At 40.6% G+C, this 14,388-nt stretch overlaps 1 protein-coding gene across 2 annotated transcripts in view; it reads right to left on the reverse strand.

The window, feature by feature from the left end:
- The window catches only part of akap6 (A kinase (PRKA) anchor protein 6), a 370,946-nt gene that overhangs the window by 28,579 nt on the left and 327,979 nt on the right, over nucleotides 1-14,388 (reverse strand). For both annotated transcript variants that reach the window (XM_055640567.1, XM_055640568.1), the window contains one exon: nucleotides 3,032-3,247. In XM_055640567.1, coding sequence (XP_055496542.1) covers nucleotides 3,032-3,247 — 216 coding nt within the window. The remainder of the gene's footprint in view (nucleotides 1-3,031; nucleotides 3,248-14,388) is intronic.

Consider the following 14,388-nt stretch of genomic DNA (forward strand, 5'->3'; position numbering starts at 1 on the left):
TGTGATGAACTTAATGCATTCTATACTCGTTTTGAGCAGTAGGCCAACGGGGCGATGACATCTGTCCCGACAGACTCGAGTGTCCCTTTTCCCAGGGTCGCTGTTGCAGAAGATAGATTGGCCGTCCAGACTGAGTGCCTGGCTGCGCCCTGAGGAACTGCATGGACCAACTAACGGGAATATTCATGGATATCTTTAATCTCTCCTTACTCCGTTCTGAGGTGCCCAACTGCTTCAAGAAGACCACTTTCATCCTGGTGCCAAATAAAAGCTTAGGAAGTTCGGCATGTCCCTAACAACTCTCACCAATGTCTACAGAATTTCTGAAAAAACCTGTGGAACTAGTTTCTCCTTACTTACAACAAAGTGCCACCCTTTAGTTGAGGGCCAGTATTGGCAACCTACAAAACACCCCATCAAATTTAGCACACAAATTGGTCACAGGTTGGCCACGGAATGAATGAGAATTATTTTGTGCCTGGTTTACATTTGAAAAACAGACATAATCGCCTTTGACTTCCAGAATATATAACTGCAATATTCCTGCAGTTGAACTTGGCCTGAGGCTCCTGCAGAAACAGCAGAACCTCTCTTTGTAAATTGAGCTGAGGCTGAACCTCAAGTATGTGGAATAACTCATGCCTTGACAAGAAACATTCCATTCCATTCCTTAATCTGAAGTCCTGGTTGAACACCCTATCAGGTGGTTGTCTCATCACTTTTCAAGCTGCTCTTACTTATTTTCCAAGAAATGGGATGGAGAGCCAAATAAAAGTTACGCATGTTTAATTGAATAATTATCTATGCTTACTATTACAATTCAAATGCAAGATCAACAACAATATAATTATCTTGACTACATTTAAACTAATGATACCTTGAAATCACGATATTAGTAGTTCATGTATAACAAAGACAATTACTTATTTACTTTAAAATAGATGATATCATGATGAAAATAGCAGCTAAGCAAAATTCATAACAATTTCTAAATGTGTATGAATGTTAACATTGCAAAGAATGATTTCAACCTATTTGCGATTGGGTCATATTATAGAAATGCAACTTTGTAACATGTGTATTTATTTTGCAACTGAGAGTTTATTTTATATCATATTATAGGTTTAATATTATATTTAAATTAATGCTTAAATTACCACTAATGCTATTAACTAATTTTCATTAAATATAGATTTCAAACTGAAAGGTTACAATACAAATCTAATCTTTTGAAATTAATACGCATAAAGAATTAAGGTCTGGTTATGGAAATGGTTTAACAGATTATTTTATTTCTCACTTTATTCATGACAAAAAGGTCTGTCATAATGACCATGCAATGATTGTAAATCTAATATAACGGCAAATCTAGCACTTGCTTAGGTATGTTGAACATCTACTGTGATGGATTTTTATTAGATTGAATTTTATTATCTGCATGCTGATAAAGGAAACACTAATGACTAGCGTTGTTTGTTATTACATGATAAAAGCCACGACTGTTAGTTCAATCAATCAGTTTAATCAAATAAACCATTATTTTCTTCCAAAATTATCATGCTGACGTTGCATTCTATAGAAATCGAATAATAATTAATGTAACCGCTGTAACTACTTTAACACTTTGATAATACATTTGATAATAAATATGGATTTCATTTTGTGATTGTTAATAGTGCACACCTGATTTAAATATCTTTCTACTTTTGGTTTTTAGAAATGTTGGAAAAAGAGTTGTTGGAAAAGGTAATTATTATCATTGCCAAACACATTTAAAGGAGAATAATTGGAACATGTGTTTGACAGAAATTATAATCTGTCATTAATATATCCAGGCAAAAGTGGTTAACCCATCATTATGTGATGAATTGTCACATTTTAAAATTACCTCTTTTATAGATTCACATTATTAATGTTTTTAAGAAATATTATGTTTTCAGGTATTTCAGCATCAGCGAAGAACTGTAACAAACCTTATCTAATTTGAAATATTCATTTAGCAACATTTTCAAACGGGAAATTTTTTGCGTAGAATTGTAAGGGCTGGCTCAGTGGTAGAGTGCTCGGCTCATATCCGCAAGGTTGGCCCTAATCCCGTGATCCCGGGCAGTGGGGTTCCCCAGTTAACGGCAAAGATTGAAAAACATGGAGTAAACCCTGAGAGGCAAGTGCATTCAAAATCATGCTAGCTGCATCTACCAAAGAGAAAAACTGACTAGATCTCAAAATAGATACAATAGGAGTTGGAGGGGTTGTGAATTGGATGTTCCTCTAACTGGTAATCTACCAGAGCTTCCTTACAGAGGCCAGCAATGCAGTCTTCTACTGGGCAGCTGATTTCCAAATGATTATCAGTGGTGAAAGGCATTGCAAATGGCGGACTCCACCCTTTGGATTGCAGTTTCAGCTGATCAAACCCTGTCCATCGTCTTGCAAACCGTCAAATTGGTCAGATTAATCAAATGCGTGTGAATATCTTTGTTATTCAAATACATTTAAAACACTTAGGAACACTAAATGGAAATACTACTGAAGTACAGTAATCACTTAATTCAAATACTATTAAAATAAATAGAAATTATGAATTATTTCTAATAGATGTTTCTACTTTCTTGGAAGATTGGTGAGATTTGGTATTTTGATGAGTACTCTCTTGAACTGCTGCAAGTAAAATACATTGACTGGTTGCATCATGGCTTGGTTTGGCAAATCGGATGCTCAGGAATTTCAGATAAAGGCAGAGAAGCAGTGAACCAGAGGTAATAGTGTTGAATGATGGCCATCATAGTCACAGCTGCTAATGGTGACACAATTACATTCAAGAGTTATCAAGTATCTGAACAGAGATGTAAAATATTTTGATTGCTTCTGGATTTGATAAAGTAATAGAGATATAAGGACATATAAGGAAGAATTTATGAGTATTTGAAAAACTGGGAAATTTTGTGTCAGTCAAATAGACTGAGGAACCTTTTAAATTTCTATATTTTATGATATTCCATGTTAGAGGCATCGTGTATAGAAAGCTTACCTTTTCTTTTCCTAGTTGCTTTTGTAGTCTATTCTGCCACTGGACAGTTTGCATTATTATGGCTTCCCACCTTCTCTCCAGGTTCACAATAACAAGTTTCATTGACTGACGATCAGCTTCCAAACAGCTCGAATCTGTGTCATCGAGGAGACGTTGGCATAAGTGCAGTACAGAAATTATGCCACGCCGACGTTGTTTAATTTCAGAGCACAGTGACTAAAAGCAAATTATTAAAATTAGTGACAATTATTAACTTGTATAATTCAATTCAATATTATTAAGCAATTGACATAAATAAATGAGAATTAAAATAAAACACGGCAATGGCCACACAATATATGAATCACAGAGTGTTTATTTACAGGGCATTTGTTATTGGGTAAGTCCACAGCTAATATGTGGGAGTTGTTTAAAGGCCAGCTGATCAAAGTGCAGGATCAGCATGTTTCAGTCCGGCAAGGTAAGGGGATCATGGAAATTGTAAACTTGGTCAGGAAGAAAAAGGAAGCACGTGTCAGGTTTAAGAAAGCATATCAGATTTGGCTTATAAGGAATATAAAACGAGTAGGAAAGAACTCAAGCGGGCGATTAGAAGGGTTGAAAGGGGCCATGCCATGACATGTCATTGGCAAATCAGATTTAACTCAATGTTAAAAGAGGGTATCAATGCTTGGAGTCGGAGGATGTAGGTGAGATGCTCAATGATACCTTACATTTGTATTCACGGTGAAAGACTTGGAGGAGAGCGAGATCAGTGTGGAGAATACAAACAGGATATGGCAGTTTGAGATCGAGAAGGAGGTGGTGTTGATACTCTTGAAGAACATAAATGTGGATAGGTTCCAAGGGCCTGAAGGGATCTTTCCCGGGTTATTGAGGGAGGCAAGAGAGGAGATTTCAGGGGCCTTGATAAGGATCTCTGTTTCTTCTTTAGCCATAGATGAGGTCCCAGAAGTCTGAAGTGTGGCTAATGTTTGTCCTTCGTTTAAGAAGGGAAGTAGAGAGAATTTAGGGAACAATAAGCTGGTGAGCCTCATGTGAGTGGTAGGGGAACTATTGGAGAGAATTCTTTGAGATTGGATTTACTCCCATTTGGAAGAAAATTAGGGATAGCCAGCATGGCTTTGTACATGGCAGGTATTTACTAACTTGATTTAGTTTTTCAAGGCACGACAAAAGAGATTGATGACGGTATGGTGATTGATGTTATATACATCCATTTTAGTAAGGCTTTTGACCTTATCAACCTGTGATGTCACTTTCAAGGAACTATTTGCCTGTACTCCTATATCTCTCTGCTCCGCAACACACCCCAGAGCCCTGCCATTTACTCTGCAGGTCCTGCTCTGGTTAGACTTCCCTAAATGCAACACCTCACCCTTACCATGAAGTTCAGAAAGAAGGAGCAGCCAGAAGCAACGAGAGCGAGTATTGGCTGATAGAAGGTGAGTCAGAGGGAACGAAGATTTAAAAAGAGCGCCAAATTAGCACTAAAGTAGTTGATTTGGTAGCAGATTAAAATAAGTGCAGCTGTAACGGAGTGGTCTTGATGAGGTGAAGTACCTTGGTGAGTAAAGTGCGAGTCTTTGGCTCGAGAGTCTTCGGCGTGGAGACTACGCTCAGAGGTGGAGAAGTTGAGAGGCACAACCAATTGGGATTTGCCTACTGAAACAATGGCAGGCATGTTGCTGCAGTGTGACTCTTGCAGGATGTGGGAAGTCAGGGACACCGCTCGTGCCTCTGACAACTACACCTGTGGAAATTGGGTCCAGGTGCAGGTCCTGAAGGATCGTGTTAGAGAACTGTAGCAGCAGCTGGATGATCTCAGGACCATCCGGGAAAAGGAGAGCTTCCTGGACAGGACCTACAATGCCACTGTTGCACCAAGGATACAAGAAGAGTGAAGGTGGGTGACGATGAGGAAAGGAAGTAAGCATGGAGTGCAGGAGATCCCGGAGGCTGTACCTATTGAAAACAGATACACCCACTTGGAAGCTGTCGGGATGACACCTCCAATCCTAGTGGCAGACAGGTCTTTCAATCAAGTCCTGGCACTGCAGCTTAACCGGAGAGACCTACGTCAGGTAACGCCTTAGTGGTAGGTTACTCACTAGTGAGTGGTACGGACAGGAGATTCTGCGGCAACAGGCGGGACTTGAGGATGGTGTGTTGCTTCCCTGGTGCCAGGGTCCAAGACATCTCAGACCGATTGCTGGGCATCCTCAAGGGGGAAGGGGAGCAGTCGAAAGTGGATGTGCATGTTGGCACAAACGACATCGGGAAGAAGAGGAAGGAGGTTCTGCAACGTGAGTTTAGAGATATAGGATCAAGGCTGAAAAGCAGGACCTCTCGGGTGGTTATCTCTGTTTTGCTTCCTGTACTTCATGCTGGTGCAGGCAGGAACAGGGAGATAGGGGATCTGAATGTGTGGCTGAGGGACTGGTGCAGGGGGCAGGGATTTAGATTTACAGATCACTCGGATCTCTTCTTGGGTAGGTGTGACCTGTGCAAAAGGGACGGGTTGCACCTTAACTGAAGGGGGACCAAGATTCTGCCAGGCAGGTTTGCTAGTGCTACACGGGTGGGTTTAAACAAAATAGAAGGGGGGAGGGGTAGACAAATTGGTAGCATAAGGATAGAGTTAAAGGGAAAGAACGTACAGGAAAAGTTGCGAAAGACACCCAAATTAATGGGAAGGAAAGTTCAAGAAGGGCTAAGAGAGTAAGGTCAGGTGAAATAGGAACCGGTGTGAGAGGGGAGTTGAATACCAAATTAAAAGTGTTATGTATGAATGTGCTAAGTATAAGAAATAAAGTAAATGAGCTAGGGGCTCAGTTAGAGATTGGTAAGTATGATGTTGTGGGAATTAGAGACATGGCTGCAAGAGGATCGGAGCTGGGAACTGAATATTGTGTCGTCCTATCGAAAAACCAGACGGGTAGGCAGAGGGGGTGGCGTAGCTCTGTTGGTGAGGAATGAAATTCAGTCCTTTGTGAGGGGTGACATAGAATCAGAAGATGTAGAGTCATTGTGGATAGAACTGAGAAATTGTAAGGGCAAAAAATTTCTAATGGGAGTTATGTACAGGCCCACAAACAGTAGCCTGGATATACGGTGCAAGTTGCATCAGGAGTTAAAATTGGCATGTAATAAAGGTAATGCTACAGTGGTTATGGGAGATTTCAATATGCAGGTAGACTGGGAAATTCAGGTTGGTACTGGACCCCAAGAAAGGGAGTTTGTGGAGTGCCTCCGTGATGGATTCTTAGAGCAGCTTGTACTGGAGCCTACCAGGGAGAAGGCAATTCTGGATTTAGTGTTGTGTAATGATAGAGCTCTAGGGGCTACTGGAATCAAGGGATATGGAGAGAAGGCAGGCACGGGTTATTGATTGAGAATGGTCAGCCATGATCACAACAATGGCGGTGCTGGCCCGAAGGGCCAAATGACCTCCTCCTGCACCTATATTCTAAGTTTCTATGTTTCTATGAACCGGATTTGATAAGGGAACTCAAGGTAAAGGAGCCATTAGGAGGTAATGATCATAATATGATGAGTTTTAATCTGCAATTTGAGAGGGAGAAGGTAAAATCAGAAGTGTCAGTATTGCAGTTGAACAAAGGGGACTATGGATGCATGAGGGAGGAGCTGGCCAAAGTTGACTGGAAAGGGACCCTAGCAGGGATGATGGTGGAACAGCAATGGCAGGTATTTCTGGGAATAATCCAGAAAATGCAGGATCATTTCATTCCAAAGAGGAGGAAAGATTCTAAGGGGAGTAAGAGGCAACCGTGGCTGACAAGGGAAGTCAAGAACAGTATAAAACTAAAAGAGAAAGATGAGCAGGAAGCCAGAGGATTGGGAAACTTTAAAAGAACAACAAAAGATAACTAAAAAGGCAATACGGGGAGAAAAGATGAAGTACGAAGATAAGCTACCCAAGAATATAAAGGAGGATAGTAAAAGCTTCTTTAGGTATGTGAAAAGGAGAAAATTAGTTAAGACATATATGCCCTGACATAGGTGGTGGGGAAGATGCTGGAGTCAATTATTAAAGATGTAATAACGGTGCATTTGGATAGCAGTAAGAGGATCAGTCCAAGTCAGCATGGATTTACGAAGGGGTAATCTTGCTTGACTAATCTTCTGGAATTTTTTGAGGATATAAGAAGTAAAATGGATAAGGGAGAGCCAGTGGATGTAGTTGATCTGGACTTTCAGATAGCCTTTGATAAGGTTCCACACAGGAGATTAGTGGGCAAAATTAGAGCACATGGTATTGGGGGTAGGGTATTGACATGGATAGAAAATTGGTTGGCAGACAGGAAACAAAGAGTAAGAATTAACAGGTCCCTTTCAGAATGGCAGGTAGTGACTGGTGTGATGCTGCAGCTATTTCCAATGTATATTAATGATTTAGATGAAGGAATTAAAAGTAATTTTGCAGATGACACAATGCTGGGTGGCAGTGTGAACTGTGAAGAGGATGCTATGGAGATGCAGAGGTGACTTGGATAGCTTTATTCTTTTGGAGCGCAGAAGGTTAAGGGGGGACTTGATAGAGGTTTTTAAAAAGATGAGAGGGATAGACAGGTGAGTAGGGAAGATTCAAACAAGGGGGGCAGATGCTGTGGTGAGTGATATAGGGGTAACATGAAGGGGAACTTCTTTACTCAGGCAGAGGTGGTGGAGGCAGATTCGTTTTTATATTTAAAAAACGTGGATAAATGTGAGGGTTATGGTCCACATTAGTGGCAAGAACAAGAAGGCAGATTATTATCTGAATGGTGTCAGATTAGGAAAAGGGGAAGTGCAGTGAGACCCGGGTGTCCTTGTACATCAGTCACTGAAAGTAGGCATGTAGGTACAGCATGCAGTGAAGAAAGCTAATGGCATGTTGGCCTTCATAACGAGAGGATTTGAGTATAGGGGCAAAGAGGTCCATCTGCAGTTTTACAGGACCCTGGTGAGACCACACCTGGCATATTGTGTGCAGTTTTGGTCTTCTAATTTGAGGAAGGACATTCTTGCTATTGCAGCGTAGGTTCACGAGGTTAATTCCCGGGATGGCGGGACTGTCATATGTTGAAATAATGGAACGACTGGGCTTGCATTCAATGGAATTTAGAAGGATGAAAGGGTATCATAGAAAAATATAAAATTATTAAGGGTTTGGACACGCTAGATGCAGGAAACATGTTCCCGATGTTGGGGGAGTCCAGAACCAGGGGCCACAGTTTAAGAATAAGGGGTAGGCCGTTTAGAACTGAGATGAGGAAAAACCCTTTCACCCAGAGAGTTGTGAATTTGCGGAATTCTCTGCCTCGGAAGGCAGTGGAGGCCGATTCACTGGATGCATTCAAAAGGGAGTTAGATAGAGCTCTTAGGGCGAGCGAAATCAAGGGATATGGGGCGAAGGCTGAAACAAGGTACTGATTGTGGATGATCAGCCATGATTACATTGAATGGCAGTGCTGGCTCGAAGGGCCAACTCCTGTACCTATTTTCTAAGTATCTATGTATCTATCTGCATTAAACTCCATTAACTATTCCTCAGCCAACCTACCCAGCCCATCAAGATAATTTTTGTTAAGCATCTTCGCTATCTACAATACCATCCACTTTATAGTGTCATCTGCAAACTTATTAATCATGCTTTGTAATTTATATTAGTAATAATTTACTATATTTGTAATATTTATTGGGCACTTTGAAAGGTTTCTCCACATAAACTTTGGTTAAATCGGGAACAAGATATCATAATCTTTCCCAGGTGTGAAAGAATACCAGAAATTACTGCCTTTGATTAAAAATTACATTCGAGATAAAATAATCTGTGGAAATAAAACAGATAGGCTTTCTATGAATTCCAGAGAATACACACTGTTGCTATCAACTGTGAAATAATAACTTGCCTGTGTATTGGGTTTATTTTTTCACTTATGCAATTATCACTCCATTGAACAGAATAATTATCACTCATGATAATATAATAAAATGCTTAAATTTTCCAAACATCCAAACAATTATCTGAAATGTAATGGTAATTTAAACAATAATCAGTATCAAATGCTCTTAAATTAGATTTTATTTAAAGCATAGAAAGCACAGAAAGACTATTTTCAATAGACCATAACATTGTCTATATAATTCTGTAAAGACCAGTGGACATCGATATGCATTGACAATATGTTCACTGTGTATTTATGAGTGGACATGTTATGATACCCTGTGACAACAGCATCGTGGGAGGCACTGTAACAAATAAACAATAACCCAAATAGGAACACAAATGGGTGTTTGCACAAGCATGAAGATTCTGCATGTGAATAGGATTGCCTTCCAAATAAACTATCTCTTTTGATGTAAATATATATTGTACATTAAGAGCATGGGCTGGATAATGTGGACTCAGCCCATGCATCACATGGGCAGATCAGTGATATATGCAGTCGCACTCGACACCACATGGTTTCCAGACCACTTGAAATGGCCACAGCAGTGAAACCAACGGATCTGTTTCAATGAGAATGACTGCAGGTACACACCACAAAAAAAATATCAATTTTGGTATTAACAGGTCATAAGGAATAGGAGTAGAATTAGGCCATTCGGCCCATCAAGCATACTCCGCCATTCAATCATGGCTGATCTATCTCTCCTTCCTAACCCCATTCTCCTGCCTTCTCCCCATAACCTCTGTCAACTGTAACTTACCAAATGAGAGCCAAATGAAGGTCATTGTCCTTCAACAATCCCAAAAGATAAATTGGATGCGATACCACCCTTATCACCAATGTGTAATGCTGGATGTTGATGACTGCTCACTGGCAGCTCCTTACAGAAGTATCAACCACCTTAAGGCATATATGTCAGCATATTACAGTCATTCTTGCCTGCACACGACAGCACAGAATTTGGCAACATAGTGAGAGATAGACACAAGTACATTTCCCACTCTCTCCTCAGACTCATTACTGAATCCAGAAACACATAAGACACACAAAATGCTGGAGTAACTCAGCGAGACAGGCAGCATCTCTGGAGAGAAGGAATGGGTGACGTTCCGGGTTCAGATCCTTCTTCAGACCTTTTGTGTCTATCTTTGGTGTAAACCAGCAACAGCAGTTGCTTTCAACACATTAGAGCTGTTGGTCTTTACTAAAATGGGAATTGGGTAGTGCATTTTTAATGATATTTTAAATTATATTACTGTTTGAATTAATTTACGTTGATTGTGGTTTTAAATGATTTTAAAAAATATTGTTCGCGATATTTTCTCCTTTTTCATTCTGAACATGAATCTCACATTTTCTAAATGTTTCTGATCATTAAGATTGGTTTAAAAAAAGAGAGGCATAGGCCTTAGCCGCACAAGTTATGAGAAGACCATTAGGATAGTCCATATGTGGGACATCCTGTTTACTGCTTGCAAACCACTTGAATGGCCACAGCAGTGCGACCAATAGTTCTGTCAGGGACATTGCTAAATCGGGGCAAGGACAACTTTGATGGTATGAGACAAGAACCCGCTCAAGTTGATTGGAGAATGTTGTTTGATGGAAAAAGAGCGTCAGGAAAGTGGGATGTTTTTATAAGTGTACTGACAAGAATTCAGGGCATGCCTCTGATGGAGTGAAGGGCAAGGCAGGCAAAGGTAAGGAAACATGGATGACGAGGGAAGTTGAGGCTTTGGTCAAGAGTAAGAAGGAGGCATGGGACAGGTATAGGCAGCTGGGATCAAGTGTTTCCCTGGAGGAGTTTCGGTAACTAAGGAGTAAGCTAAAAAAGGAAATCAGAACGGCAAAATTAGGACAGGAGTTCGGTCTGGCAGATAGCATTAAGAAAAATCCCGAGTTTATAAGTATATAGATGGGGAAAGGTTAACCACTGAGAGAGTGGGACCCCATCGAAATCAAAACAGTCAACTCTGTGTGGAGCCACAGAAGATGGGCAAGGTACTCAATGAATATTTCTCCTCTGTTTTTATTATGGAGAAAGACAGGAGGAACTTGGGGTAGTCACTGGAAGTATCAGAGCAGTCAGTATTACAAACATAGAGGTGCTGAAGGTCCTGACAATTTGAAGATAGACAAATCTCTCGGGCCTGATCAGATATTTCCGAGTACACTGTGGGAAGCTAGAGAGGAAATTGCAGGAGCCCTTGCTGAGATTTATGTGTCATCATTAAATACAGACCAGGTGTCAGAAGACTGGAGTCCTGGAGGCAAATATTACTCAATTCAAGAAGGGCTGCAGGGAAATGGTTGAGAAGTACAGGCCAGTGAGCTTAACATCAGTAATCGGAAAGTTTCAAGAGAGCATTGTGGGGGATATACGATATTAATGCGCTTAGATGGACAAGGGCTGATTAGGGATAGTGAACATGGTTTTGTACCTGGGAGGTCGTGTCTCACAAATCAGATTGAGTTTTTTGATGATGTGACCACAAAGGTCGAAGAGCTATAGACGTTGTATACAAGCATTTCAATAAGGCATTCAACATGGTTCCTCATGGTATGCTGCTCTGAAAGGTTCGATCCCACGGGATTCAAGGAAAGATAGCTGAATGGATAGAAAATCGGCTTCATGGAATGAAACGAAGGGTGATGGTGAAAGGTTGCTCTTCGGACTGGAGGCCTGTGACCAGTGGTATGCCTCAGGGTTTGTTGCTGGGCCCATTGTTGTTTGTAGTTTTTTCAATGATTTGGAGGAAAACGTTCATGGCATGGTTAGCAAGCTTGCAGATGATACAAAAGTGTGTGGGATTGTATATAGTGAAGATAGTTGTAAAAAATTGCAGCATTATCTTGATCGGTTGGGAAAGTGGGCTGAGGAATGGCTGGGAATTTAGTACAGAGAAATGTGATGTGTTGCATTTTGGGAGCACTAACATGGGCAGAACCTACACAATGAATGGTAGGGCTCTGGGGAGTGTTGTAGAGCAGAGGGATCAAGGAGTACAGGTACATAGTTTGTTGAAAGTGGCATCACAGGGAAATAGGTTCTGCCATGGTTTGCAACTCCTTGTATTTATGCAACTCTTAGTATTTATCTGCATTAAAACTCCATTAACCATTCTTCGGCCCACTTGCCCAACTGATCAAGATCCTGCTGTAATTGTTGCAAACCATTTTTGCAGGTTAATGAGCAATGATTCCTGAGGAAGAACAGTACGAGAAAATTGTGAAGAAGTCTTCCTGCCGATGATTGACCTGTGACTGAGACTTCATAGGCTCTGGAATTGTAATTGAGCTATCCAAGCTCGGCGCTCCTGTCTATACAGTGTGTTACCACGTCTGCTGGGTTCATCCTTGTGATGGGACAGGACAGACTGAGGGATTATCTTGGAGGAGTTTGCCAACTATGATCCCATAATACTGATTCTATGAGTATGACTATGTCAGGATATTGCTTGATTATTATATGGGAAAGCTCTCTCAATTTTGACATCATTCCTCAACTATCTGTGAGAAGGACTTTGCATTCATGCTGAGGTCAATGTCAAATATTCCGAATGGAGTTCCTTTTTCTGTTTTAACTTTCCGGTTTTAAAACAACTCTGTCGGGTCATTTCAAGAAGCACATAAGAGTCAACCATATTGCTGCAGGTCTATGGTCACATAAAGTCCTGGCCAGGCATGAGGAACAGATACCCTCCACTGATGAACATAAATCAAATCGTTGGTGTTTTAAGGACAATCCTGTTATTTCCTGGTCACAATTACTAAAACCTGTTTTTAAACATCTGAATTATGAGACCAGATTGTCAATCCCGTAACCTGAACACTATACCACTACTGGACTGGAATTAAATTTAATAAGAGTAAGGATGGAGAGATATTCAATGTATGTGTAAAAAATTAAAACAGCACACATGAAACAGCACATATGATTTTGAACTGGAATCTCAATCGGCAATATGTATTTGGATTATTGTAGTGTGTAAAGATTTATCTTGGCAACCAGCACTCAATCCGTATAAGCCAGCTGCAAAATGAAGGCTTACAGAACAATTATTTGACTCTTTTACAAAATGTGTTGAGTTATACATCAGCTGGACAATATTTTACAAGGATATTCTATTTGTTGATGTATTACTTTTGCAATATTTCAAATTTCCATAAATCTATAAAAGGTAGAGTTTCATTATTTCTATAATGAGAATAGTGTATCTTTAACATTTATGAATTTTAAATAAGATAGATGATAAATTCCCCCTTTATTTATTGCCAAATATGGGTTTGTAGTGTATTATTCAATTTTAGGCAGTAATGTATTTCCATCTACAATTCCTTAAAGGGCCTGTTCCACTTACGCGGCCTTTTCGGTGACTGCTGGCACCCATCATAGGTCGCCGAAAAATGTCAACGTGTTGAAAATTCAGTGGTAACAAGAAAGATGCTACGACTCTTTGGGTGACTAGGATACCTCTCACGACCATACAGGCGACCCCTGGCGACCTCTCACGACCAGACAGGTGACCCCCCCCTGACGACATGTTGCCAGGGTTTGCCTGTATGGTCATCAGAGATCACCTAGTCACCCAAAGAGTCGTAGCGTCTTTCTGGTCGCCACTGAATTTTCAACATGTTGGAATCTTTTGGCGACCTATGATGGGTGTTGGCAGTCGCCGAAAAGGTTGCGTAAGTGGGACAGTTTGGCGAGTCGAGACAGTGAGTGAATGGTTTTATTTTGTAATGGTAAAACAACGAATAAACTAAGGTCGGCAAGACAGCCAAAAAAACGCAATGCTACTTCCACAAGTGTGGCGCTAGAATGATACAACTCGGTAAAAAGCGCATGAATATCGCCCCCCCCATGCCCACGTGACCGGAGCAGCCAATCCAAAGGTTTGACTACCCAAAGTCACCACCAGGTTTCGCTAGAACAGGCCCTTTAAAGGATACATCTACTGTTTTAAAGTGAGTTCAATCATTTACTGTGTTTCAAGCACTGTCATGGCTATGCTGTGTTAAAAGGAAATTTAATTTACAATATCTCTTTGACCACCTGAAGGCTATCACATGCATTGCACTCTTGATGACGTTACATTCTGTTGAACTATGTGTGCCGTATAGGTGCCCTGTGATAGGTGGAGGTGTCCCTCCAAACTTTGTGTCAAAGGCAAACGAGGATATGTTACTCTCTGTCTTTTTTTAAAGAAATTGTGAACAGTTGATTGTCCAGCACTGATTCTCGTGGCACCCTGTTGGTTACTGGCAACATACCTGAAAACAATAAATTATTCCTATTTATTGTTTTCTTTTAACTAAATCTTGCTGCCATGGAGCTTAAGTATCTCCGTTTATGGCAACAGCCTTTTATTTATCTATTTTTTTAGCCATAACTTATTG

Source organism: Leucoraja erinacea, chromosome 9 (genome assembly GCF_028641065.1).
Source record: "Leucoraja erinacea ecotype New England chromosome 9, Leri_hhj_1, whole genome shotgun sequence".
NCBI lineage: Eukaryota > Metazoa > Chordata > Chondrichthyes > Rajiformes > Rajidae > Leucoraja > Leucoraja erinaceus.